The 27,995-nt window shown below is 38.0% G+C and overlaps 1 protein-coding gene across 10 annotated transcripts in view; it reads left to right on the top strand.

Annotated features, from left to right (window-relative positions):
• The window catches only part of EVI5 (ecotropic viral integration site 5), an 82,878-nt gene extending 60,489 nt beyond the window's left edge, over positions 1 to 22,389 (top strand). For 6 of the 10 annotated variants that reach the window (XM_037403753.1, XM_037403752.1, XM_037403744.1 and 3 more), the window contains one exon: positions 21,104 to 22,389. In XM_037403753.1, coding sequence (XP_037259650.1) covers positions 21,104 to 21,409 — 306 coding nt within the window. In that variant the 3' untranslated portion in view covers positions 21,410 to 22,389. Of the gene's footprint in view, positions 1 to 5; positions 1,190 to 15,644; positions 15,655 to 21,103 lie in introns of those variants that run through there. The other 4 variants (XM_037403748.1, XM_037403750.1, XM_037403747.1 and 1 more) reach the window with 4 other exon arrangements.
• Positions 22,390 to 27,995: the final 5,606 nt, after the last annotated feature.

Here is a 27,995-nt window from a genome sequence, read left to right as displayed (position 1 = left end):
TTCAGTTCATCCTGCGTTGTGAAGAAATGCCTTTACCTAACACTACGCTGTGTGAAAATGCCCAGTCATCTTTGTGTTATACTTTGCTTCTGTTTCTATATGCCTTCTAATACACATCTCTGATAGTGTTGCTTAAAACCATAGTATCATAGAGCAATACAGCCTAATTAACTTGGGTTTCGCCTTTTTGCTTTTGTCAAATAAAGACATCCTTTCTTTATTTCAGTGTAGGTAGTGTTTACATAACAATCTTAGTGGATTCAACCTTTTAGGATCAATCCCTTGAGAGTTATAACATAGTGGAGGACCTTGGAATGCTGTCTACGCTATAGATTGAGGATAGTCTCTAGGGCCATCAGTCCAGCACCTTTACCAATCATTAAGTTCACTTAAAAACAAATCTAAAAATCAATAACCCAGCTTTTTCCATTAAAGGACTATAACTGACTTGCTTTGTTCCTTATGAGAAAGTTGCTTGTATAATTCCCAGAAAGCCAGGTATTTTGCATTAGAGTAAATAAGGCACTCTACTGACTTTTTCCTCTGCTCAGTGTAGGTTTAAAAGGTAAGAAACCACTGTTTTGGAGAAAAGGTAGAATTACTGTTGGAATGCTGTTGCATACTTTTCTCTATACAAGCATTTGTCATACGCATGGCTGAGCAACTCAATTGTCATGAAGGCATAGAATTGTGTATGTGTTTAATGTGTATAAATCAAAGCAAACAGGTTGGAATGAAGGTGAGGTTTGTTAGCTCACAGAACAATGTTAATTCTGAGTAATACTAGTGATTCCTAAACAATTAAGTCTGGACAAATCTTTATTAGCGTTTCAATTTGATTGAAAGAAAATACCAGCTAGGGAGAGTGAATTTCAGCAATAGCAGAGTTTAAGGAATTCCGCGTAGAAGAACACTCCTCTTCCAGATGTGTGCTTTGTTGTGACTTAACTTTTAATTTCCAAACTAGGTAAACACTATAGGAACAAAGTATCTCATTCTGGGATAGATAGAAACAGGAGAAAGAAACTCTGTATGTAGTAGACATACTCTACCTTGGCAGTGTTTCTGAATACTTCCTTACACAGAATTTCTTAAAAGTCTGGAAGTTCTTGTTTACTAATGAATCTGACCCCCCACCCCCTTTCCTGTTACATATCTGTTTGTCTAATTTTAAAATAAAAACTTTGGACGAAAAAGAATATTTCACGCACAGTCCTTTCTTTTGACCGTAGCCCACTGGGCTGATTTTGAGATAATGTAAGGTTAAGTCTGAAATGTATGTAGTATTTATAGATAAGTTGGTGCAAATAAATATTAATTAATTCTTGGATTAACATATCCGCTAAGTAAAGAACTTTGCAGTGTTTCCTGAAACAGCAAAACCTGAATGAAATGGCAATAGAAAGAGGTAAAAATGTTTGCCCTCAATTGCTAAATGTTAGGATTAGTATAATTCAGTCAATACCAATTAAACCAGCTTTTTTAGATCTGCACTGAAGTGTCTTCATGTATAGATCCATTAATGACCATGTTCTTTGCTTTTTGGCTAGCTGCTTTTCGATACTGCTTCTGCAAAAGCTAAAAGAAACGTTACAAATTTGCAAATTCATCTTCCTGAAGATAGGATGATGGCGTATGTGACATGCTGACCACAACCTCCCAACTGGTTAACATGTAAAAGGCACTGGTAAAGGAACAGAGTTCTTAGTGACTGCATGGTTACCATCTAATATATTGTAATCGTGGAACTTTAAACTGACATAAATTAATGCAAAAGTTACAGTTTAAGGTAGGGGTGGGATGAATGTGTGCGTGCAACAAGATTAAATGCCATGGCATGGCCGTCAGTGTTGATTCTGCTTATTGAACTTTTTTTTCCTCTGCAGTACTGCATTTTTACAGATGTTTACATCAGAAGAATTTCAAGTTCTCCATCTGAAGGATGGAACAAAATAATGAACAAATCCTACGTCAAATATAAGTAACCGCAAGCAAAGTCCATATTCTGGCCTTCTGATAAACACTATTTCATGTCTTTGGCCAGCAATCTGTAAGCATGTGTTCCTGTATCAGTGGAACCTGGAGGAGCTAGATACTTTAATTCTGTCCTGCAGTATGACCCATCAGAATGGTGATGGTACCAAGATGTGGCAACAGCATGATGCATCTGAATTGCAGAGTTTCAGTGAAAGGTCTACTTTTCTGTCGGTGTTTGCAAGCCAGGCTAGTAGCCAGGGACGGGGCAAACCTAAACACCAATAAGGAACACCAGAAAACAGGAAAGAAAGGGTCACTATTACTGCCAGGGTCTAAAGCAGAATACTTTCTGCTAAAAGGGGAGTGGAGGGGGGGTGGGGTTGGGGACACTGCTGCACAGGTGCAACAGGCTGCTGCTGTGACACTTCTTGACTTTGTAGTGCAGCAAAGTTTGACCCTCAGATTTCAGATATTTCTCTAACCTTTTTCCAGTGTCGTAATCTGAATCAGCTACATATCAGAACTCTGCATATAATTTCAGATGATTAATTTTAAAATGTTTTGTTTGTACTTTTTAAAACTTCTACCAATTGCCCTTTATTATAATCTGAGTCCATTGATTAATTTTGGTCTTTCTTTTTTGAGCTCAAAATTTTGCATGTCTTAAATATGATGCAGCTTTACAGCCTAAAGGATAAATTTCAGCTGCTTTTATTACTCATCTAGGAATAGTAATGCTATAGTCAGTCTTCAGATCATACTTGTAGTAAATCCAAGTTGTGTTCCTGTTACCAAGTAAAACTGCACATACTGGAAGCTGGTAGTTTGGCATCCAAAACCAAACCAATGAGGCACTTTGCTATTAAATGTGCAAGTTAAATTAAATAGAAAAAGATGTCTTTTTTCATACCTTTCAAATAAGGTAAAATAACTGTAAGTATAGAACTACTATATTGGACTTTGGTTTGTTGTAACAAGATACCTGCTTAACTCCTTTTATACCTAACCACTGGATTTCTGTAGCATGGTAAGCCAAATTGTGTATTGACTGCTTCACAGTAGGTCTTAAATATGTACTTGATGAACACTTCAGAAGAGCAAACAGACAAAACTTCGAGATTTGAGAAGATTGTAACAAGAGGTTTTGTAGACTCCTGCTCTGTGTACACCATCTTGGATCTATTTACATGCAGCCCTTCCTTTGCACTGATTCGAGTAAGCAAATATGGGTTAGGATCAAAATATTGAACATAATTTCTATTACTGTGTGAAATGCTGAATTCATACTTAAATTCCTCAGTGCAGCCATAACTTCACTCAGTTCACATACATGTAGATCAATTATTATTAACTTGCAATTTTAACTTTAGTAAATCCATGTTGGGTTTGTGTTCATTCACTGCAAAGTTGCAGACACTATCCTTTAATCTTTTACACAACCTATCAACATTCGAAGAACAGCTGCTGCATAATGAAAGGATGTGCATACTGCAGTATTGCTAGTTAGCTGATAACTAATCCTGTGAAAAGCTGTGTGTAATTTAGTGTCAGGTTAGTGCTGCACTTTTCCTCCTTATTAGCTGAGTCGCTTTATTTGACACAAAGTTGTTAGATGCTTATTGCCTTACAGCTTTATTGTTGAAGGCTGAAACTAGTGTGAAAATCTGAAATGTTGAGGACTGTCACAAACAGGAAGTCATGATGCAGACTTCTTTCAGAGCTTTTAATACGCACTAGACTTAGATGCTCTGCTTGCCTTTTCAGAAATCCATGTCCCATTGCCATTTGTTCTCTTCGCTAATTGAAGTATTTCCACCTAGCATTTTCTTTCTTCCTCTATTTTCCTTCCATTCTTAAAGCTATCTCTACAGCGTTCTTGACGACTTCTAGCTTAGTAGGATTTTAACCTAAAATGCTTTTCCACTGTGCAGCCCCAACAGGCTGCAGCTTCTGTGAAGCAGCTTCATTATTCTCGTCAGTAAGTACACAAGCTTCATTGCCCTATCTTTGGCACAAGAGAAATAATATCTGGTGAGTGCTGTACTCTTGACCTTACAGGTAATGTGCTTTAACTGTTGTAACATAAATGGCATGAGTAACAAGCACTGCAGGATTTGTACCATGGGTTATGTACTCTCAGGCTGCACAAGGAGTGAGTGCTAGTACTTCATAAAAGCTGCCTTTGATTGGACACTGAAATGCTAAGTGAAAGCAATTGTTCTGAAACGTTTCTACTATTCAAGAGAGAATCCCACTCCAGTAGGTAGTACTGAAGTAAAGTGGTTGTTATATGTGGAAACGAATGTGTAGAAAGTTTGAACTGTTACAAGTTTCATTAAGTAAAGGTCAAGGTTTAAGAAAAACTGGCTAAGATAGATCTTGAACTGGTTACTCATTTCAACATAAATCACATACTGGGGGGAAAAAGGAGGAGGTTCTTTGCAGTTTACCACTTTTTACTTTTAATTCAAACTGAATGGAATTAAATGATTTATAAACTGCTGAAGTTCTGCATTTCATGCACTACCCCTCTGCACATGCAGTCACTTTATATATATTACACAGCAGCTGTCTCTGCTTCCTGTTGGATGTTGCAAGGTTTGTATGTGTTACCTAGATTACAGGAGTGGTACAAAAGATTAGAATTGACGTGCTTACCCACAAACTACACTGGCAGACCACAAGACACCTTTGGAGACAAAAGCAAGTGGTTTCCAGTCTTACAGACTTCGTGATTTAGGACTGAAGTGCTGAAGTTGAAAATCTATTTCAAGTGAAACTTGTAAAGTTTGTCTTTTTTGTATCTCTTGAAATGCTTTAATGAGTTTGTTTTGCTGTTAAATTTCAGTTTCTTATTTATATTACTACAGTATTTCAAATGTAGGTTTGTCTTAACTTTTGACAGTTCTCATATTAAAAGCTAAATTCTGACTAATATGTATTCAAGTCCACAAAAGCAAGTAGCTTCTGCAATTTGGGACTGCAGAGCATTATTTCATGAGGCCATGATTCTACTGTGTATCGGCCATCTGCATTAGGGGACAGCTTTATGAAGGGGACCAGCAACATACGGAAACTTAGTGCTTCCCTCACTTAGCATGCATTTTTTTCCTTAGAAAGCAGGAATATGGATGTTGAAGATAGCTCTTTAAAATCCATTTTTAACAACATTTTCTTATACTTGAGGGATCCAGTAGTTGTTTTTAGCTTGGAAGCAGCTGAGGAATACTTAGAGCTTAGTGGTGCTTTTTTTCTTTTTGACAAAATTATTTGATATTTTTGACATACAAGATATTCTTTATAATCCTGGCAACTTTTGCTCTTGATGTATATTCTTAGGTTAGAAGTATGATTTCCAGATAAAAGGTTTTAGATCTCTATAGAGTCAAGAAGACTTGGAGGAGAGAAGGTGGTTTCTGGGAATTTATCTGCAATCTTTGTCTTAGATTTGAGTAGAGCTTTCAAAAGATACTGGCATGTTTCCTTCCTGTATGTCTTGCTGTTCCCCAAAACTGACTGAATTAGCATTAGTTCAATCAAGTCCTAAAATTATGTTTTGAAATTCAAACTGTATGAAGGTGGGTGGGGAGCATTTGGTCACTTCTCTTCCAGTGCAAGGATTAGGATCTTCAAATGAAACTGGAGGTGTGTTGAAAAAATATTAGGGAATATGATTTTTGCAAATTTAAAAGATTAAATTCCTTTAGATCCAGAATTGTTCCACATACTAAAATCCATATTAATACAGATTGGAAAAAAATAACTGCCTCAGATCGGGGAATGGAGAGGAATTCCCTGGAGATATACAGGTGTCACATGTATAATTGAAAAACGGGCTGCTTGCTGGAGTTTGGAAAGAACATTCTGGGAAAGTACCACTACATGTTTGCCTATTGTTACATTCTCTCCCAAGCCTCTGCTATTAACCAATGTCAGAGACAGAACAGAGAGCTCGTTTGCTTCTAGGTGTTGCTCTGTAATGAGGTATTTCAAGTAATTATTTGTTAAGAGTATATTTTGAGAGGAGGCAAGGATGAGATTGTTTTCTAATGTGCAAGTCTTATGCGTGTGTTTTTGGTATTTAAACTAAAAAGAAAATCCTGGTGTTATTGTGGTACACTGTTCCAACAGTTAGAAAACCCTCTACAAACTGCCCATGTTAACTTTTTTAGCATGGCTGATGGTAAAGGACAAGGTGACAGATGACTGGAGCATTATTATTCCACAAGTGTATTTTTTGAGGCTTTTGAAAGGTTTTATAATAGTAACTTCAAGTGAAATTCTAGTTCTTTAAGTTCTTGCGTATTGACAATGAACAAAAGGGAGTTTTTTAGAAAGTATTTCCCTTTTTTCAGTATCTGCAAACTTGATGGCTGTTCAGAGTAGTGACCACTAGTTTACTACTCTTCCTTTCCCACATACATATAGTTTATCCTAGGAATGGATCTGATATTATGTTTTACGAACCTAATTCAGTCAGTAAGATTCCGATATAGGTGTTATCTCATGGTCTGATCTTGCTCCTTGTGAGCTAACATTTTAAGATTGGCTTAATGAAAAGAGATATAAAAGTTGGAGATTAAATTCTATGCTTTTAAAAGATTTTGCTTGTGTAAATAAAATTCAAGACACTTTAAGTAATTACTTTGAGAATAAATAATGCATGAGTTATGACCAAAGGAGTAATTGGTAATATGGCTGAATTAAGGGTACATTTTGCAGCTTGGGTTAGCTTTCTAGGCTTTCACTGCTGAAACTAAAATGGAGAAGGGAAAGTAAACCATAGTCATCAGTGTGAAGGATTGAAAACCCCCAACCTATATAGGCCACATAATACAACGCTTAAATAAAATTCAGTGCACTGTAGTACTCAGGAAGAAACTTTAAACCACATTAACAGTTCCTTTGGCCTTAAATACCATAAACTTACAGGTAAGCTGTGTTTAAAAAGCTGCCAAATTGATTCCTCCTTGTTGGTGATTTTTTATTATTATTAGCTAATGATGTTAAATCAGTATGGTAGTGGTTCTGGTCCCCAGCACAGTTAGTCCAGGTTGTTCCCTGAGGAGATGAGGGGAATATCTTTACAAGAGCTAAGTGATGACTCCTGCATTGGCCATAGATGAGTACAAAATTTTGACACTGCTTGTGTCCGCTGGAATACACAAGAGATGGGTTGACCACTTGTAGCAGCATTCCTAGCTTCTGTTTCTCTGACAGTAATAGCATCTGGGCTTGATGATGGGATACCAGCAGGAAGCATTATTCCTTGCCTCTGTTAATTTTTTTACTTTCTTTATTAGTTCTTCCTTTGAATCAAATGCAGCTCTTACCAAAGCAAATGTTCTTTTCTGAAGCACCACTAGACTGCATTCAGAAGCAGGATGAAGAACTCTGAGCTTCATCCTGCTGTACTTGGGCTGCTGCTATCCAGCTACTTGGTTTGGATGTGCCTATGCTGAGTTGCAGTCATGACTGCCATGTGGCATCAACTAGAACATCTCTAGTTCAAGTTCAACCTACTAGAATTTTTTTTTCTTCAAGTTCTCTGAAGACATACTGATAGGGTGATGCCTAGCAGTGGATCAGATCATATAGGCAAATGAGAATGAGAGACTATCAGATCTATCAGCATTTAGGTATCTTGGAGACATTAATTTCATCAGAACTATGGAGAGAACAGCAAGTGCAAACACGCAAAGGCCTAGTACTATTCCTGTAAAATTTATAATTTGATGTAATGCTCTTCCACTCAGTCTCTTGCAAACTTGTTTTTTCCCCCCTTTTCTTCTGGAAGGAGTGTACTGTTTCCTTTCCCTGTAGTACAGGCAGATGTATATTTGTCTCAAGGCAGTTGTCATTTTACTTGCTTTCATAAAGCCAGCTAATCTTTGTGGAATTTATTTCAGTCAATATTTACATTGTTCTCACTTCATAGTTCTCACTAGAACTGTAATGTTTGTTAGAAGCACTGTATTAACTCTTGCAAAGCACTTGTTTCTTAATACTCACTAGAATCATATTAACATCTTCTAATAGTTTGTTTTACTAGACAAATGCTTTCAAAATATGTGGTGCTCTATAAATGTTTTCTTACTTGATAAGAAATGTTGTCCCTGAAAGGAAATATGTTAGCCCTGAGATTTACAAAGTAAGCATTACAACTTGTGGTGGAAGTTTATAGCACAATAAATCATGTGCTTTTCTTTTACCGTATCTTGCAAGCACAGTTGGACAAGAGACCATCAGATTTTTCCCTCCCCACAAGTAAAGTTTTTGCAAAGCTGCTGGACAGCTAAAAATGTAGTTGCTTTACTAGTACGTGTCAAAGTTACAGAGCCTCTGTGCTGGCAGAGTCTGATTTAAGTGGTTGTGGTCAGTCTGAGGAACCTGTGATGTGATAAGATAGCGTTTGTGAGGTCATGTGGTTTGCAAACACCCAATCTAATGCAACAGCTTTGTCTACACAGGATAGTTAAATATATACTGTATGCTTTTGAAAAATGAATTGCTTTATTCCTTTAATTCAGCTTGTCCCTGAGAGTCAGAGATGTTATACTGGCTTGATAATACCAAGATTGCTGCAGAAGTGTGAGACTGAACAGATTGAGAGTCTTAATGCTCCAATAACTTTCTCCAGTTTAGTTACCCTGCCCTCAATAAAACAACTAGCTTTAGAAACTGTCTGGCTTAACAAAGCGTTCAACAGGCAGAACTGTTACTGCACAATGGAATCCCTGTATATTTTATGAACATTGGTTGTTTAATTCAATTAATTTTGAATGCATGTTCATGATGTAATTAACACAGACATGTTACACTTGCCAAAAAATGTAGGATTGATTCCATAATAATGGCACTCCATTCCATAAATCTTTGGCCACAAGCTCAATCTTCCTCTTTGCATCAGGTGAGGTTGATTCCTCTCCCTTCCCCCCAGTAACACCACCACCACCAAAGTATCTTCCATCTCTCATGAGAATGAAGGAAACCCCTAAATGTAACAGTGTAACCAGGACAGTGATGTAGTCCTTCCTCAAACAGCATAGGTATGACATTGTTCGCTTTGAGGACAACAGTTTTTACCTATGAATTGTAACTGTTCCATTGTCACTACTGACAGTTTAGATTCAGTGATAAAATAAATGAAAATCGGTGACTGTTCTCTTTAGAAACATTTCCCCTTCCCGCTTCTTTTTGTCTGACTGTATCCTACTGTGTCAAAGTTCCAGATCTGTCTTACTGAGCTATATACTAATTCTTGATTGCAGCATTAGAGAATAATATAGCTAGCTATACTTAACTATACTAAATCCCTGTTTAGAGTTTGTCTGGATTGGCAAAACAAGTAAACTGATCTTAAAGTTATTTCATTATCATGGCAATAACACTGCTCTTTTGAGTGCTGAAGCTGCATGACCTATCTGCTGTACTAATTGGAGCTGTTGTAGGGTCTCTCCCGTGTTTCTGCCTATAAATTGGGTTTTGGGGATTGGAAAGTGGCGAGATTGAAATTCTACTGGTTTGACTTTATCTGAGTAGCTGTTTCTTGGGAAAAAAATTGTGTTGGCAACCGTACACAGGTGCCATCTATGTGAGAAACAAAGGAGAGGAATGCTATGTATTAGCTTGTAATATGTCTGCAAATTTATGTGAAGTGGGGCAAACAGTGGAAATGTGGTGGAAATCCCTCCTAAAATTTTATCACTCTCAGAATGGCAGCCAGCACAGATGGAAGTAATTTCTGCAATCGAAGGCAAAAATAAATGTTACTTAGTCCATTTAAAAATGCTGAGTTTAACTCCTGCTTTAAAAGGACAGAGTAAAAGTGCAAAGTGATCATTTCCTGTAACTGTTGCCCAAAATGGTTACGTTTTCAGTCTCTGTATCAGCCAGTACATTCTAGTTAATGCTTGAGGTTTCAGTAACTTTTGTATTTATAGATTTCTTACTCTAGGGAGAAGGTGCATTGAGATTTAGGTAGTTCTTTGAATATAATAATTGCAGTACATTCAGTGTGATCATGCTGCTGTTTTACAATATTTTTGTTGCCAAGTCCTCACTCCAAATAAACACTTTCATTAGAACTTCTTGTAGGAAGAGTTTCTGGGAACTTTCCTTCCACCTACCAACTAGCTATTTATAGAAACTTCCCAGGGCTAAGTCAGCTTAGAACTTTTTTTGGAATTGCATATGGTCTCACTACAACAAACTTGTCAGATCTTAGAAAAAATCCCTCAACAGATAAAATCTGACATACAGTTACCAAAGACTGTTTTCTTTTGAAAAAGTTTAAAAGCTGGGCACTTTTTTAGCACTGTTGCTATTTCAGTTGCATATTTGATACAGAACTTCAAAGTTTAATTTTATTACAAGGCACTAGATCAAAACCAAATTCTTTAACCATGTAGTGCAGTGATCAAAAAGTCATGACCTCCCATTGATCGCTTTATTGGTTTCCTGTTCTGATTCACTGGAAGCTTTCTGGTCTGAACACTTGTGGCTAGTTTTAATCTTTGTCACGTTTACAAGACAGCAGACTCGTCTATGGTAAAACTGATATACAACACACATTTTCTTTTGGCTCAAGTGCTTTTTAACTGATGATATTGAAAAAACACTTTTTATAAAAACTGAATTCAGGAAATGTAAGAGTACCTTCAGAGCGATATGAAATAAATAGCAGGACAGCTAGAGATGAGGTTTCTTTTGATGCATTAAAACTATTTCATAGATTTTATTTAAACTTCCTGACATCTATAGGGATTTGTAAAGCATTTTGTGTTACTGAGAGACTGAATATGACTTACAGAAGCTGGCAATTTAAAAGAGGCCAAATATTTAAGTGCTATTAAAAAACCCAAAAGCCTGAAATTAGTCAGTCTTGGAAATTTCTTTCTGCTCTTTTGCTTTTTACTCATGACACACTGCAATGGTTTGAACTCTCTCTAGTGATATAGTCAGCAAAGTTCATTTGAGATAGATGTTTCAGGTTGCATACCAGTTTGTTACTCTGGGTTACTCTGGCTTATCCTTTTAAAAGTACAAGTTTCAAAAACGAAGGTAATTGTTTCCTTAAACAGGAGAATTTAGTAGTTAATCATGTACATGATCTTGGATTCCAAAGAGTTAATGACGATTGGGGCAGATTTGTCTAATGTAGTACCTCATGACTGTTGATTTTCATCCCACTATAGACACGAAAAAAACAATAATCTCAGTCCAGAGACTTCTTGGGTTTTTATCTTTTAAGAATAGCATCCATACTTGTGCAACTGAAAAAGCAGCCTAGGTCTGTTTGTAAGTATAATATTGTCATTCACTGCTGTTCTGGTTTGAGCCCACAACAGGCTTATCAAACCTGGAGTTTAATACTTGTTCTGACTTCTGATCAGCTTCTGTTGTTGCCAGTTTCAAGGTTCTTTGCTGCAATTGCTGTAACAAGTGGATAGACCATACTGCAACTCTATTAGATCAAATTCAGTTTATGAACTTCAGAAACAGTTGTACTGTTTCAAGATAGTGCAGATCAAGAAGTTCAGATGCATGTGAGACCCTGGAGATAACGCTATATGGACAGATGCAGTCGTCCTACCATTAAGTTATGCTGCAAATCAGCCTTCTTTGAACCCTTTTGCTATACTGAAAGTAAAGCTTCTTTCTGCTTGTCCTAAAACCTCTAACAAATCAAATGACCTTTTCTCCAAGATTCATTTTATTACACTTCAAAAATAAGGAGCCAAATACTCTGCCAAGTCCTCTTAAGAATTTGTCAGCTGATTTTTATCTTGGTATGAGTATTATAAAATTGTCTGAGGGGCAGATGAGGTAAGGCTAGCAGGAAGCAAATACAGCTCTGAACTCATCCATACAAAGCAGAGTTAATTTTCTTTAGGAAACTATTTTATTTAGTATTTAGAAATACTATTTTATAGAAACCACTAAACTTGCACTATTCTAGAATCATTAATTCTTACAAGGTTTGTTGTTGATTGTGCAGGTTTCCCATTTTAGTTATGCTAAACTCAGTTCTAAATACATGGCCAGATGTGCTAAGGTGGATCTCAGACTGTCTTGAGTATGCTGGAGTGCAGCTTGGCTCTTCCTACAGGAATCTTGCAGGGACTGGCTACCAACTTCATTTCAAAGGCCATTGCTAGGCTCCCTAAAAATTGGCATTTTGTTTATCTGACTGAAACTTCTGCTGGGTGAAAACTTTTAGACGAGGAGATTGATTTCCACATCTAAAGGATATCAAAGACAAAATTATGTCTTAAAATAGAATATATAAGCCTCCATGATAAATGTTTAATAGTGATTTATTAACTGCTAAGCAAAGGAAGCAATTTTGCAAACAGATTTTGAAATGCTCTCACCGTATGTTTTTTGTAAGCATGATCAAGACATTTCCTGCTTGCTTAAGTCACAGTACCTAATGCACTGTTTTTTTCTTTTCAAACAGCAATTTTTGTTTGCTTGATTTTGCTTAACAATTAGAATCTTGACTACTGCCTTACAAACATAACTTGTGAGTAGGAGGAAGGTAAAAGCTAAGACAAATCGTAAAGCTGTGTAATGGTAATTCCAATCTGCTAAACCCCAGATTTATGTCAAACTCCCACCTCGAACATGCAGGCTAACTTTAATATTTGTGAATATGTAAGTGAACTACAAGGGGGAAAAAGTATTTTTGTTCGTGTTGGTGTGGTCATAAAACTCCCCTGAAATAGTTCTCCAGAGTTTCTTAAATGCATGTTTAAATGTATTTGCTTTCCTCCTTATGTCCATGACTCTTCAGCGACCCATTAGAATGTGTTGAACAACTTGATTTCAACAAGATCTAGCTAATTTGTTGGTGTTTTTTGAATTTTGACACAAAAATAAATCCTGGAGAAAAGGGGCAGTAATGGAATAACATAGAAACGCTTCTAGTTGAGAATATAACTGTCTATTTTATCAATTTCAAAATTATTTAGTCAATCTTAGGCTGAAGCAAAACATATTTAGGAAATCTGAGAAGACTCAGAGTTGTTCTGGAAGTGTTTTAATCTTAATATTTTAAACTAGAAAAAAAACCCAACTGTGTGAACACAATAAATTAGGATGTAACCCATTTCCTGAATTTCTGTAGTAGGGATATCTCTGATTGTTGCAGATCTCTTCGTGTCTGCCTCACAGTGAGAAGAAAATGTGGTTCATTGTCTCCCCCTTGCATATATTTTTTTTTAACATATTCCTGCATGCCATTGGAGAATCAAAAATGGTTTCAATAAGAGATGTAGGTGTGGCCATCTCTGCAGCTTTTCATATGGATTTCAGGGAAGAGAAGCCCATACGGTCCCTCTCAGCTGTTACCTTTCAGTGAGTCCATGTTATTAGGGCCCCTTCTTTAGGAGGGACAACAGTGATCAGGTAACAGAAGCAAGCAGAGTAAATGGGGATTCCTGGATTCAGTATCTGTTCGGTCTGGTTGGTTTGGGCTTCTAGAATCATCAGTAGTTTCAAGAATGACCATTGTCTGGCATTGCTCATGGCTTTTATTTACAAGTTAATATTCCTAGTTATGGCTGCATTTATAGCTATGGCTTTAGAAAAAAAAACACTTAAGTGAAACAGGAAATTCACTGACACTGAAATAAAAGCCACAACTTTGAGCTCTGTCCTAATACAGTTGCAATGATAACATTTCTAATTTAACATGCCTTTTTCAAATTTATTTTTAAATTTGTTAGAGAATGTGTTACCATATCTCAACAAAGAATGATTGCCATATTATATGCAATATATGTTGTTGACTTATTTTACACATAATCTTTCTTTATACGTAATCTTGGTAGCTATACAAGTTGTCAGGAAGCTGTCAAAAGACTGTCCTCTGTCTTTTGCATATGATCCACGTTTGGGTAAAAATTGTTTCATGCTTGAGGAAAATGAAGAAAGTCTTTAAAGTTGATTTATTTTTGCATCAAACTTTCTTTATTGCAGGATATAGTAAATCATATTAAAGTTTAGGGTTTTTTTAATCTCAGACTTTTCAAAAATCAATAAGCATTGGCTTTCAGTAAAGTGCTCTGATACAGTTCTGTCACAATGCATGCCTAGCAGTTCCTTTCATATAAGGAAGCTGATTCTGTTGGGGAGCTTTGGAAACCCCATCAGCATTTTAGCTGTACAGCCATTAAACTTGCTAAGAATTGTTTTAGATGATGGATTGCAAATGTTGGTTTCTGCAACTAGTTGTTTAGCTCATGATGTCTCCATTTGTGCAGTGTTCATGTCGCAGTTGTTTCAGTATGAATGTGGCTCATTGTGGAAGTACAACGATAGATTTTAAAATGAGCTTCAGAGAGCTTAAGATATCTAAGGAGTTGCTTGTGTTCATGGAAGTGAAAAAGTAGCATGAAAAGGCCTGCAACCCTAATGCTGTTCATTCTTTTTTTGTGTGCATGTGCAGAAATGCTTCTGCATTGTAGTACCTACTGGGCATAATATATGTCTGGGCTGATATTTGTCTCCCAAATGACAACATATTTTCTACTAATTCAGTCTGAGATGCTGTGACTACTTCATTTTCTGACACAAGCTTTTTTCCAAAAGGAGTTACTGGGAGCTTTTCTAAAGAAGTGATAGTGTACTAGTGTGTGCCTTAACTGAAGTGATCTCATCACAATGCGAGAGGGTCAGCAGTAAGTAGCAGTCAACTTCTAAGTATGATAAGGGATCCCAATAGATGCTGTGGACCCTGAGTCTCAGGAATTTTTAAGAACTCCAATTAAATTGGTTTTATTAATGTTAAATATTATTATAATTTAATAGATCAAACCTGACATTTTTAATTAGCTTGCAATTAGATTTTGACTAATAAGTCTCTTTTTCATGTTTCCTGGTTGATAATGTTCTTTTGAATTATAGGACAGGTATTTGAAAACGCTTATGACTTCTTTCTCTTCAGCTAAACATGGTTAGATCATACTTTCAGCAACACTCTAGTTTTCTTTTGAATAATGTTTGGTTTTTAAGCAGGAAATCTTACTAAGACTTCCTACTGTTACTAAGGTAGAGACATCCAAAGAGGGAACTCTGATTTTTAGATACCTCTTGCTATAAGTAAAAGCACTGAGAATTCAGAATCTTTATTCTTTAAATAGAAGTGTAACATACTGCCTTCTGCCAAAACCAATTTCATTCACCCAAAGCAGTAGTCATATTTTTATCATATTTTGATCTCACTTGTGTATTACTTATCCTTTTGTGAGTAGATGGGATATTTATCAGCAAGCTTTGTTAAAACTTTCTTTACTACTTCAGAATTGAGTAAATCTCAGGAAGTAGTTACTGAAGCCTTTTAAAGGAAGCAGAAGGTAACGTTTTAATTTTACTTCTTTCCACCACTGAATTCCTAGCTTTAAAAAAAACCTCACAGGTTACAACATAAAAATGTCTCCCAGAGCTTAAGTAGCTCTTTCACGAAGTCCCATTTGAAGATTTGACCTATGTTCTCATTTTAAAAAGAAAGGGGCTTAGAATTATAAATTGCTTGCAACTGACTAGCACCCTTCAAACTATTCTATGATTCTCTGATTTAACGTGAAAAAACTTCTGAATTGTACTAAAACTTCTAAATTTCTCTTTACTGTCTCTCCTTCATGCTTGGCTTGATGAGGCAGTCTGCGTCAGGTAAGAAAGTTTATTCTGAGGTTCAAGGATCTAATTGTTAGCCTTTTTTAGCTCTCTTAAATTTGTGAAAATACACTCTTACCTGTTAAGAGTTACGATACAATTAATGTCTTTTAATATGTTGACCAGTAGGATGTACAGTTTGTCTTTAAAATGCTGAATTCTTTAGGCATAAGAAGGTGTATGAATGCAAACTTTATTATTAAGATACTGTGTCCTGACTCAGCCGGCTTCTGAAAGGATAACAATGACATACATTTTGGGCGCATAATATTATTAACCTGTTGTAATGTCCTAAAGATCATGTGAATGTGCTGTAGTGCAAACTGGGTTGAAGCTGCAGTCATCTAGACAGTACGACCTGGATTTGACTATTAAAAGCAAAACATGGGGGTTTACGAGACCTAGGGTTTTTTTCCCGAGATGTCCTCAGATTCTTGCAAAACTGAAGCGGTAAGAAAGAGCCGTGGTTCATTTGAATGTCACTTGTTGAGGTGGCAGAGGTCAAGCTCCCTTCACATGAAGGAGGGCCAGACACAAAACTGAAAGGCTTTAACCAATATTATCTCTTAGTAAAAAGAAAAAAAAAAGTGACAGACCCTGAGTGTAGTTCATGCTTAATATGGCTGCAAGAAAAAAGGCTGTTCTTTTTCTTTCAGGTGGAATAAGGATAGAGTAGAACAGCGAGTGGGGGTGGGGAGCAGGGTTTGGCATAATGCTTTACTTCCTACTTTAAGCTCTTTTTCCGTGTTCAAATAAAACACTGATGGCAAGAATCTCAAGAAGCCTCTCTTAAAAAGGTGAGAGATGAGCTTCAACGTGAATAAGGTAGTGCATCAGCTGCAAAATCTAAGCCACACCTACCTGATGGCAGACACAGAACTGGTAGTTACAAATCAGGAAAGATATGTTTGAGTTGTCACTGTGAGTCCTGTGGCACCATTGGCTTAGTGTGCAGCAGCAGCCAAAACAGATGAAACAAGGTTCAGCATCAATAGGAAGTATATTAAAAACAGAATAAAGAAGTTTGTATTGTCACTGGAAAACCTTAGTGCAGGGCTGGTCTCTACGCCTAAAGATGGGTGTAGAGTTTAAAGAAAGTCTGTAGGGAAGTTAAAGGGCTAAAATGATCGGTGGTCATGAGCACTGCTTGTTCATAAGAGGCTAAAAAGTGTTGGGACACTTCTGTTTTAGAGAGAAGGCTGGGGGAGACGTTACAATGTAAGTTTCAGAATCACAATGGCAGAACTGCTTTTTATTGCTTGTTCCTGCATTACTAGAATTTGGGGGGAAATCCTGAAACAAGTAGGAGGTTAGTTTAAACCAAATAAAGGAATTTCTGGAACTACCACAGGAAGTTGTGGAGGTAGACAGCAAATAAAAGAATCCTTAGCGATGGACAGCTGGTCTATAAATGTGTGCTGAAGCAGCCAGGAAGAGATGTACTGTGATATCTGCCACAGCAGTTGCTGGACAAGTGAGTGGGGGCTTGGGAATATGAAGGGAATTGATTGCAAAAAAATGGTCATATTTGTATGTGTTCCTTTAAAAACAAAACAACATGAAAGTCCTGTTGTCACTGTTGGAGGTAGAACTGCCCTGAACCAGTAGGACACTTCTTGCCTTCCCATCTTGAAAAAAGATGTTGCTTTTTCTGTCAGAAGTGCAGAGCCTTGCTTGCTAGACTGTAAAGTTATGTGAGAATAAAAAACTTTTCCTTTTGAGAAACCTCTATTTTAGAGCCTTAAGTTGGCGTTAGCCACTGGTACTAATTGCATTGGAGCACATGCTGTCTATAAGTTGTTCCAAATGCCTTGAGAAGCCTTACAAAGCTTTTCTGATGCAACAGAAAATGCAGATAATCGGGCTCCCTCAGAAATGCTTCTGAACAAATATTAGATTGAGGTTCCTCTGAAGTACCTTCAACTCTGAAACTACGCAAAACTGAAAATAATGCACAGCTGTTCACAACCTATTCAGTTGGATACTTTTAACTTCTTGAAGATTAGTTACTTTTATCAAGGTTCATGTTTAAAATAAGATGCAAATCAGATTCTACCTTCAGTTGAAAAACAAGCATTTGCAAGATTAACATAACAGATTCCTAATAGTAAAATAAAATTAACATCCTGTTGGAAGACTAGGTTTTGTGATAATTTAATGTGCCAACGTTGAGTGGAAAGGCATTTGGATTCAAATGACAGCATTTACATTAAGAGGAACAGTAATTTTAGCAGGTACAAAGTATTTCAATTTCTCAAACTCAAAATGGCTGCCAAAAGAACAGTAATATGCATCCTGCTGCCCATGCATTTTGCACATCTCACTGCATTGTAATCTGTCTTTCAGGTTGGAAGGGACACTGGGAGGCCTTTAGTCCAACTGCCTGCTCAAAACAGGATCAACACTAAATTCATAGCAGGTTCTGTAGGGCTTTGCCTGTTGGCTGTTGAAACCTGCTGTGGAGGGAAGAGTCCACAGTCGCTGAACAACCTGTTCTAGTTCTTAACTGGCCTTGTAGCAATTATTTTCCCTTCATATTCAAACACAACCTTGTGTTTTGTGTTACGATCAACGTCTCTTCTCCCACCACACATTTCAGTAAAGATCCAGTTCTCTGTTATCTTAAGACATAAGCTCCTGCCCCTTAACTGTCTTGGTGCCTCTCCACTGAATCTACTCACTAGTATCTTGTACTGAGGAAGGAGTGAGACAGCAAGTGCAGAACAGGACAGATGCAGTCTAACACATGCCAGATAAGAATAGGTTCCCGTGGTGTACTGGCTATGCCTTTGTCAATGCAGCCTAGTATGGTGTTAGCCTTCGTCGCTGCTCAGGGACACTGCCGATTCATGCTTAACCTCCAGTGTGTCAGGACCCCTGTGTCCTCTCCAGCAGTGTTGCTATCCAGCTTGTTGATCCCCATAATACAAACAAATTTGATGCCATAGTGTTTGTCTGTGCTTCTGGCTTTTTCATGCAGACAGAGAAGTAATGAAATTGTATGATAATGAATAGACTTGCTGCATATATTCTCTACGCTACGTTCATTTTTCTTCCTAGCAGTCTGGTTCCCCTTGGATGTGAGGAGTACTTGAGAAAAAGGGCAGGCAAATGTAAAGCTGCAGGTCAAAAGAAGCATTTCTGGAAGGTCACAGATTGTGCATCCTTTCATTAGAATAACAAAACATAACAACACACTGTTTTCCCAGACTCACTTTAGGAATTGGCAAAGGCTGTGTCTATTAATGATTATTTTTTTTTCCCACCAACAGCATTTTCCAAAGACTCTCATTTGGTGTTTGGAAAGGCTACTGCCTAAAACCATGAAGCCATGGTTTTGTCATGTTACCTAAATACATTTGTCTAAAGGTGTCATGTGTTGAAGTCTTCAGGAAAACAGTTGAGGTCATCGGCTTGGCTTTCTGAATGTTCAAAACAACTAACATTGAGTATTGGCTTCATAATTTCAGGTGAACCAATGGGTTAACTGTGCAGACCTGAAAGCATGTAATTTCTTACTCTAATAGGAAATTTGTAGTCACTTGTGCAGCAGAGCTTTTTTTCTGTGGTGAGGGTGGAGAGAAATTGTTGGGTTTTGTTTTTCTGTTTTCTTAGTGACTAAAATTGATAGCTGTTTTGGAAACTTCATGTGGCAGCTAATCTGATCATATTGCAGGATTTTTTTAGGGATAATATTTCTAAATAACAAAAGAATCTCTGTGTCAGGCTTTCTGTTTCTAAATAACACAAGAATCTCTGTATCAGGCTTTCTGTATCTTAAGTATATAAGCTAGTAAAAATATAGTCCAGATACATGTTACTCTCCAGTATCTAGTATTTGGAATGAGCTGATTTTGCTTGTAACATGAATTATGCTGTGCAAGTGTGGAACTTTTTGTTTTGCTTGCCTTTACATGCAAGTTCCTTATGAAACAACTACAGCCTGTGTACATGTGAAGAAAGTGCAAAAAACTAGTATTAGTATGTGTAGTTACAGTGAAGGTTTAGATCTGCAGCATGTACCCGTATTCCTAAAAGGGATGTTTCAATATGCTTTAAAAGGTGGAGCCTTCACATACTATTAACATCTGATTTAATGACTTCTAGCATGATTTTGACTCTTGTGATCTTTTTTCAACCCCTTTTTTATTCTTATCTTTTGCACAAGCCCATGGTAAGTACAGAGATTCCTTTTTCCCCAAATGGATAGGTAAAATCTTTTGGTGCTGTCAGTAGCAAGGACCTACATGCCCTCTTTATTTATCAAAGTGAATACTGCTTCAGATTTCTGAAATGTCAAATACATTTGTGTAAAGAAGCTCCTCAGATGACTACTTCTTTCTGTTTTCCAGGTCTCTGTTACTGTGAAAAGTTGCTTACAAAATAGCAATCGTTACATCTTCCTTTTTAAGCTTTCAGAGTGACATTAGGAAGCTTCTGTAATGCATTTTTAATGTTTTCCTGCATCTTTAGGATTTTTTATCTTAATACTCATGGACTGTGAAACTGACCCTGACGTAGTTGCTACTAAAAAGCTAGCAAAAGTGAAATTCCAGATAAAATAACCTCAGAAATGTCTTCCATGAGTTGCAATTAATTTTCACTAATTTAACAGGGGACTTGCCAAACTTCAGAGCTTTAGATTTTACTTTTGAATAACTGGAATGCATGGTTGTAATAGTTTATCACTTCACAGTGAATTTTGAATTAAAATATTTCTGTACCTGTCCATGGCCTGACAATCATTTCTGTCTTGTTTGATGACTTCTTAAAATTGAAACTACAATCTATTTGTGCCGTACAAAGAGAAGTTTCTCTCGTACTTCTTGATCTGAAATCTTACTGGGTCTGAACTAGGTAATGAAAAGACACTTGATCTTGCAGTGTAGATAGAAGTAAGCATATTATCTGGGGGTTTTTTCTGTGGCTGTGTGAAGCTGGTGATATTCATTTGGGACCCTGCTCTTTGGGATTGTGGGAGGGCTTTTCTCAAGTGGAAAGTTAGGGGGTAAAGGAAAGAATGGACATGTGAAAGTACGATGTGAAAGCCAAAAGTGCTGTCAAAACAAATGGGCCACTCTAGAAACCTTGTGGGGATATTAAAGATGCAGTAAATAAGCCTAGAGTAGTCTGTCATTAGTGATTCTAGGTACCTTGATTATTAAGTCTTAAAACTGAAATACTCTGGGGGTGGAAGGAGAATTTTGGAAAATTCCAGGTACTATTTAAGACATTCTTTCAAGGTCTCTGAGCAGCCAGAACTGAGAAGTCACTTTGTTCTGATTACAGCTGAGTTTCAAAGTGATCATTAAATATGTTACTTCTAGATCTAGCATGTAATTTAATCCAGTAAGAGTGCAATGAGATGTGTCTTGGAAATGTGGTGGTTTTTTACAGCTGGACTCTTCAGCTCTGATTAACTGTTACCTTCTGCTTTTTGTAACAGATCAAATGTCTAAAAGGCCAGAGAGACTTCTCAGACCAACCCACTTTTGATGGGATTCACATTGTCAACCATTTCACAGGAGATGATGAATCATTTCATTCTTCTGATGAAGATTTTATAACTAACTCCATACAGGAGAGTGGGGTGAGCTTTCATCTACACAGGAGGACTGGTCAGATGGCGTTGGATCACACAGTTGTAGACAGCAGTGACAGTGATACTGAAGAAAGTGCCCTTCAGACTGGAAGTTCAGGCAAGTTGGTTTCCAAGCAGAGGAGAATGGAATCTTACTCTACTACTGTGTGATTATCACTGTGACTAGCATTGAAGACACTCATATTTCTTTAAGGGTGAAATTGTCAGATAACGGAAACTATCCAGTGGTTGGTTTAGGTAACTATTGGATCTGGTCTGGCTTGTGATAAATATGTATACATACTGTCTATCTGCCTTCTCTCTTTGCCAAATCTTGCTAATGATACACCATTGCCATAAAACAGGCTGGGAAGAAGTTGATGGATGACAGTTCTGACAGTATTACTGAATGTTCCTTGGTTTAGAAACTGCAAGTATATAATTTCTTTAATGCATAAGAACCATTTTTGCTGTTCACAAACACAGGAATTATTTTCCTCAAAAGAACTTGCTCTTGTGCAATATTCTGTGCTCTGAACAAATGTGTATGTTTTATGTTGTTATCCATTTGTGATCAAGATGGACCCTAGTAAACCATCTGATCATGACACACATGATATATATATATATATAATTATCTTACGCTTCTCAATTATGTTTGTTTTTACTAAAGTTACTGGATGCCCACAGAAGGCTTGAAAAGAGGAGCCTTTATCTGTACTACTTTATATATGCAAATAATGGTCACTAATGTCATAAAGATGTTTTTCACCATTTTCACTTAAATCTATGTGCATCTGCTTTTGATGTTGCTAAATACTTTGTCTGAATATATTAATTACAATAATGTTTATTTTGTACATATTTATATATCTACAGCAAGCTGAAAATGTACATTACACCATTTTATATGAGGAATGTAAATGTTGCAATATTACTGTCTCTGGTATTCTAACAGGAAAATGAATTCTGTATATACACACTAGAAATGAATTACTAAATAAAGGGAAAACACTAGCTTTACATTAAGTTTCAGCCTAGCTACACTAACAGGTTCATGTTGGAAATGCTTGTTCAAAACACTATTGACTGAAATCTTTTACCTTCATGTATATGTAATGAAAATAAATTTTTCATGATTTAACAAGGTTGCAGCATTTCCTGTTTAGTCACTTCTAAGCTACAGCCCTTGGTTACTGCACAGTTACTTGCTGGATCTAGATTAGAGTGGTAGTTCAAATAAGGTGAAAAATTATTCATGTCTTAACAGTTAGTTCTAATAAAGGCATGGTCAGTGCAGTAAAAATATGTAAGTTCAGTCTTCTTACAGTTTTATATTGCAGAGATATCTAGAAAATAAGCTGTTGGTCCTGTCACCAAATGGCTGTGATTCACCAAAGCAGCAAGAGCTGAGCTGAGCATTCTGCTTTCACCCTCTCCTGAAAATTAAGATCCACTAGTGGCCCTAGCTTCTTGAACAGAACAAGATATTCTATTATTGTCATATGAACACTCATTTGTCCTCAGGCACATTCTGGTCAAGAATATTAGTAGCAGTGATTACTGCCTTCTTGTGTAATTAAACAGTCCTTAAGTCTTCTTTTCTAGCAATGTTTGCAACTGTTCTGTTAATTAAAAAAAGCCATGCATAAGCTAGTACTGATGATAGTCCGCACACTGTTAACCATCTTGCTACTCCCAAGAAGCAGGGTAATTGTTAAAATTGCAGAAGTGTAGAAGCATACTGCTGAACGCATCTGCTAGTCCTGTTAGGCATTTCCTTTGTTTTTATTTTGATGTGTCCTCAGAAGGAGACAGCACAACTGAGGAGAAAAATGTTCAAAGAATGATAGAGAAGGCTGCGTGGAAGAAGCATGTTCTGGGCCTCTGGACAGTATTATCTGCCCAGGTGCAATCTAATTTAAGTCTTAAAGCAGGTGGGTAACAAACTCAGTTGCTGATCTCTGCAGTTCCTAACTTGCTTCAGTATTTCTGCAAAATTTCCCCACATCCCATCAGTGAATATGTAGTACCCAGCATAGCTTGTGGAAATCACCATCTCTGAAGTGAATCACTGGTTCTGATCCCTGTTGGAAATTTCATGTATGTAAAACCAAATAGGGGGCACTTTTGTTCACTAGCAAGTAACGATTGCCTTTTTTTCCTTCCAGTGAGCATCTGGTAAGTTATGTTTGCACCTGGATAATTGTTGCCCAAGAGGATAGGTGACAAATGTCTTGTTGCCTGTCATCAATACCAGCTGCAAGTTTCTCTTAAAGGTAATGTTCTGTAGTAAGTGGCAGAAGCACGATTCAGTTGGAGAGCCATAAAAATCCTATCTGTTTGAATAGTGAAGTGTTATGATTTTGCAATAACTGCCTTACTTGTTCAAGTGATAGCAAATGAGATTAGTTGGCAAGGGTTATTTCCTGAACTTTTGTGGTTTTAAAGTATACTAGTAGAATGTACTAGTAGAATGAATACTGATACTGGAAAAAACAGCATAAATAAAAATATCAAGGGAAAAGCAAAAGTCCTTATCTAACTAACTGCATCTCTTCTAGTGATGAAGGTGAATCCCTGGACATGCTGCAGTTTCAGAAGCTTTAGTTACAGAATACCCTAGGAAGACAGCCCAGGAGAGGCTGGTCAGAATCGTCCTGCTTTTTCTGCAACCATTCTGCCAAAAAATGACACTAATCTCTTTGCCAGTGTGTATTATAATTTGAATATGCATCAGAATTATGTCAAATCATCAACAGCATAGATAATATTTTTACTAACATGTCAATAAATAAAGCACACTAATTACACTACACACCATGACCCCTTGCTCGCATGACCTAACAAACATTGCCGTTGTCTTAGATTTCCTCTTACATGCAGGCTGTAAGAGCTCAATGTGAATGCTAAAAGCATAAGATAAAAAAAGCACGTAAACATACAGCCTTTAAGATTCTTGAATATGAAAGCATGGCAGCTGAGAAGACAGGTGAAGTAGGGAAGGGGGATGTCCTACGACATACAGAGTTTCCATGTAAATTGTGTTTGTGTTTGTTAGTGAAAATGGTTCTGCTTTCTCAGTCTGATAATCAAATGTATACAGTAGCTAAAGAAGCCTGAATTTTTACATTTTTTTTATTTCTCCAGGCCAAGGGAGTAAATATTTTGGGTCCTAATAGCCTTTATGATTGGACCTTTTCTTACTTAAGTAATTTTATTTCCTATATTAGAAGTCTGTGACATTTGTAAAAAATTAGGAACATGACTAGCTGGGACAAAGTACATCTGTAAAGTTACACAGCATGTATTACATTCACAGCCGAACAGCTATTTATTGGTGTTGGTCATGATTTTGGCAAAATGCGGGCCTCGTCTTCAGACACATTCACATAGTAGTTTTTCTACTACATTCAATTTTCAACTGTATGTGCAATTTCCTGTATTATTTTAACTAAAATAAATTGCTATGAAAGTTATTTAAAGAGGTATCCACACAGGGGTTTGCATAAATTTAGCAAAACCACTTTGTAAATCTTGTACTATTGAACTTAATTGGTACTCAGCCCTTTTGTGAAACTGCAACACAGAAGGAATTGCATGTTTCTCTGGGGTTTTTAATGTAATCACTGTTCTATATCAGAGACTATGCTAGTGACTTAGTGAAACTTGATGCTCATACAACATTCATGTTTTAAGCTAGAATGACCTAAAGATAGGTTAGCACAAAAATACCCACATTTTAGACTGAATGTGCTAATTCCCTTACCTGTAGAGGCTCCAAATAATGTAACTCATTTTGCAGGAAGGTAGAGGATAATGAAAATCCCCTAGGAAAGCCATTAGGCTTGTCCTGAAGATTTAAACAAAAAAATCAACTTATAAAATAGAGGTTAGTACAAGCTAAGTGAAAACTACAGTGTTATGTTTAATTATGCACCAGCTACTGACCCTATGTGTATTGAGAGGGAAGAGGAAAGCTAGGTACCAACTAATGAATTTCTGAATTTAATTAACTTAATTTTTGTTGTGTGAAATACTTTTATCAGTATAATTGTACCAACATTTTTTTTTAATTCTCTGAGGGGTTGGTTTGTTTGTTTTATGAACTAGCTCAAGACATAAGATATATCAGTGAAATACATTTATACAGTAGCCCATAGAACCAGAGATTCTGAACGATGGAATGAAAAGCACATGGTAAATTGACTTTCAACGTAACCTCTATATAGCATTAAGTTTCAGCTTCAGAGTGGAGAAAACATGCTAACATATGCATGTCTGTGCATACATGGACACTGACACAACTGCTGGATCCAAGATGCAACAGCTTAACACACTCCCTTTCCAGGAATTAATAACTTATTTCACAATTACAAAAAACAAAAGCAATGTGGCATACTCATAGAATTGTATACTGTTGTGTGACTGAAATTTCTATGTTCCACTATGAGAACCAAAATTCCAGAGACCATTTTGCATAGTCTACATTCTGTAATGCATTGATCCCACTTTTTTCTGTTCATAATGGAGGTAAGTTCTGGGTCCATTCCTTCCCAAAGCTGAAATGCTCTTTCTATCCCAGCCTTTAACACCACAGCCTACTATCATTTTCCCTCCCCAGTCCATGCTCACAGTGATCATTACTTTTCTAATCTGTTCTGGCAGCAGCAGAAGTTACTTTGGTGTCCCCAGCGATCAAAAAAAAAAAAAAATGCTATCTAAATCACTAATTAATGTCTTACATAGTTACAGCATATGCTTATGCCACAAGGAGAAACATAAACAAGGTAGGGACAAGATGCTGGGGGAAAAATAAACAATAAGTAGGATATGTTAATTAAACAATTACAAAAAAGTTATAAAAATATCAAGACTTCCCAACCGAATGCACAGTGCTACAAGTTCTAGCAGCTTCTTATAGTGAAAGTGTTCTGGATAACTGTGATCTCAGGTTTTATCACTTTAAAGTGTGTATGTTATAAGTTCCCCACAGAATCACCCTCTTCGCTGCCTTCTCCCAGTCCTGACTTTGACAGACAAGAAATTGCTTCTCCTCCCCTATATACCAAGCAGCTAACCTGTCAAATCCTGTTCTTCAAATCCTTCCTCCTGTTACAATGCGTCTCATCGCTTCTGAAGATGAAGATCTCATCTGCATTCCATCACCTTTGGTGCCTTATCTGATGTCTTCTTAAGCTCTAATGGTGACATCAGGCAGCTGCTGTGAACAGTGCAGTAAATTACACTGAGTACCTCTTCAGTCTTAAGCACCACTATAATGTAATCCCACCTGAGTGTAAACCCCTTCTTTTATTTATTTCTTCTGCTCTTTTGTCTCTAAGGGGTAATGATCATGTATTTACCATTGCATTAAACTGTATTTTGCCAAGTTTTTGTATTTAACTTTGAATATCACACTCCCTTTGGGGGAGGCATTAGAGGAGCTCTGTTAAAACCCAGCCCCAGTCCCTATCATCTACACTTCACGTGAATTACATCTCTCCACCAACTCATGAACCACTGGGTTTTGGCTTTTTCATACTGGTATACATAATATTTGGTATTGTCACACAGCTCTTGCAGTGTCACATGATGACCACTGCATACACAAGATCATCTTTAAGGTTACTGAACTGTGGCACATAGGTCACATCATAAACCAAGAATAAGAGCTTAGCCCCAACACTTTTGTTCAGCGTGCTGTTATTAAAGATAGCAAGCTCCTCTCGGGGGTGGAAAGAGCCCTGGGACAACGACGGTTGGAGGCTAAGGAGTGGAAATTGCCTTCAGGCCCTGCCTACCGATAGCAGCAGCTGCAGCACTGTTCTTTCAGTCCGTTGTTCCATAGAGATAGCAACCCAGCTGCTGGGTTGCAAGATAAAACGCGTGAGGGGCGAGTTCCAGGCAAAAAGGGCTGGAAGCCCACGAGATGAGAAAGGCTCCGGTCGGCCGGCCGCTCCCGGCGGGGTGCGCGGCTGGGCCTCCCCGGGCGGCTCTCCTCAGCGGGGCTGCGGGAGGAGGAGCCGCTTCCCGCCTCGCCCGGCCTCGCGCTGCCGCCCGCGGGCACGTGGCGCCGCAGCGCCCGCTCGCGCCCGGCGGGGTCCCGCGCCCGGCTCTGGCGGAGCGGCGTGGGGGGGAGCTCCGGACCCGGCTGCGCCAGCGCGGAGCCTGCCGCCCACCTACGGGGGACAGGGCCGAGCCGGTACACGGCTCCTGCGGGAGCCTCGGCTCGTCCTCGGCACGGCACGGTGGACAGCGCCCGTGTTCCGCTTCCTTCCGTCCTCACCGGCGGCGTAATGCTAACGGTCCGTCCCGAGGAAATCCCGGGAAGGCGGGGGCGCGTTCCAGGCACGAATAGGTTTTGCAAATCGCAAAACAAACCCGTTCTCGTGCGCTTTCTCTTCTAGTTATCTGAGAAAGCTGACGCCCCAGGGGCCGGGGGTCTGTTGCCGCTGCCCGTGCAGCATCCACCCTTACATGCTGAATTAAGCATTAACCCGATCCACTCGTTTGATTTCCTTATCCTTGCGGAAGGCTTTTAAGCAGTTTGGGAAGCAGTAGGTGAGGAGGTGCAGGTGGGCTCAGTACGGGGGGCTTGGCGCGGTGGCTCCCGCCGGAGAGCCCCGAGCGGGGCCGCTGGGGCCCGGCAGCGCACTCGGCTCCCGGCAGGCAGCGAGCACCTGCCGCACGGCACCGCCGGGCTTCAAACCACGCCGAAGCACCTGCGCATACATTTTGACCATAGATGCATAAA

Source organism: Falco rusticolus, chromosome 11 (assembly GCF_015220075.1).
Source record: "Falco rusticolus isolate bFalRus1 chromosome 11, bFalRus1.pri, whole genome shotgun sequence".
Taxonomy (NCBI): domain Eukaryota; kingdom Metazoa; phylum Chordata; class Aves; order Falconiformes; family Falconidae; genus Falco; species Falco rusticolus.
Note: the sequence above shows the minus strand (reverse complement) of the source record. Positions and strands in the feature narration are given on the sequence as shown.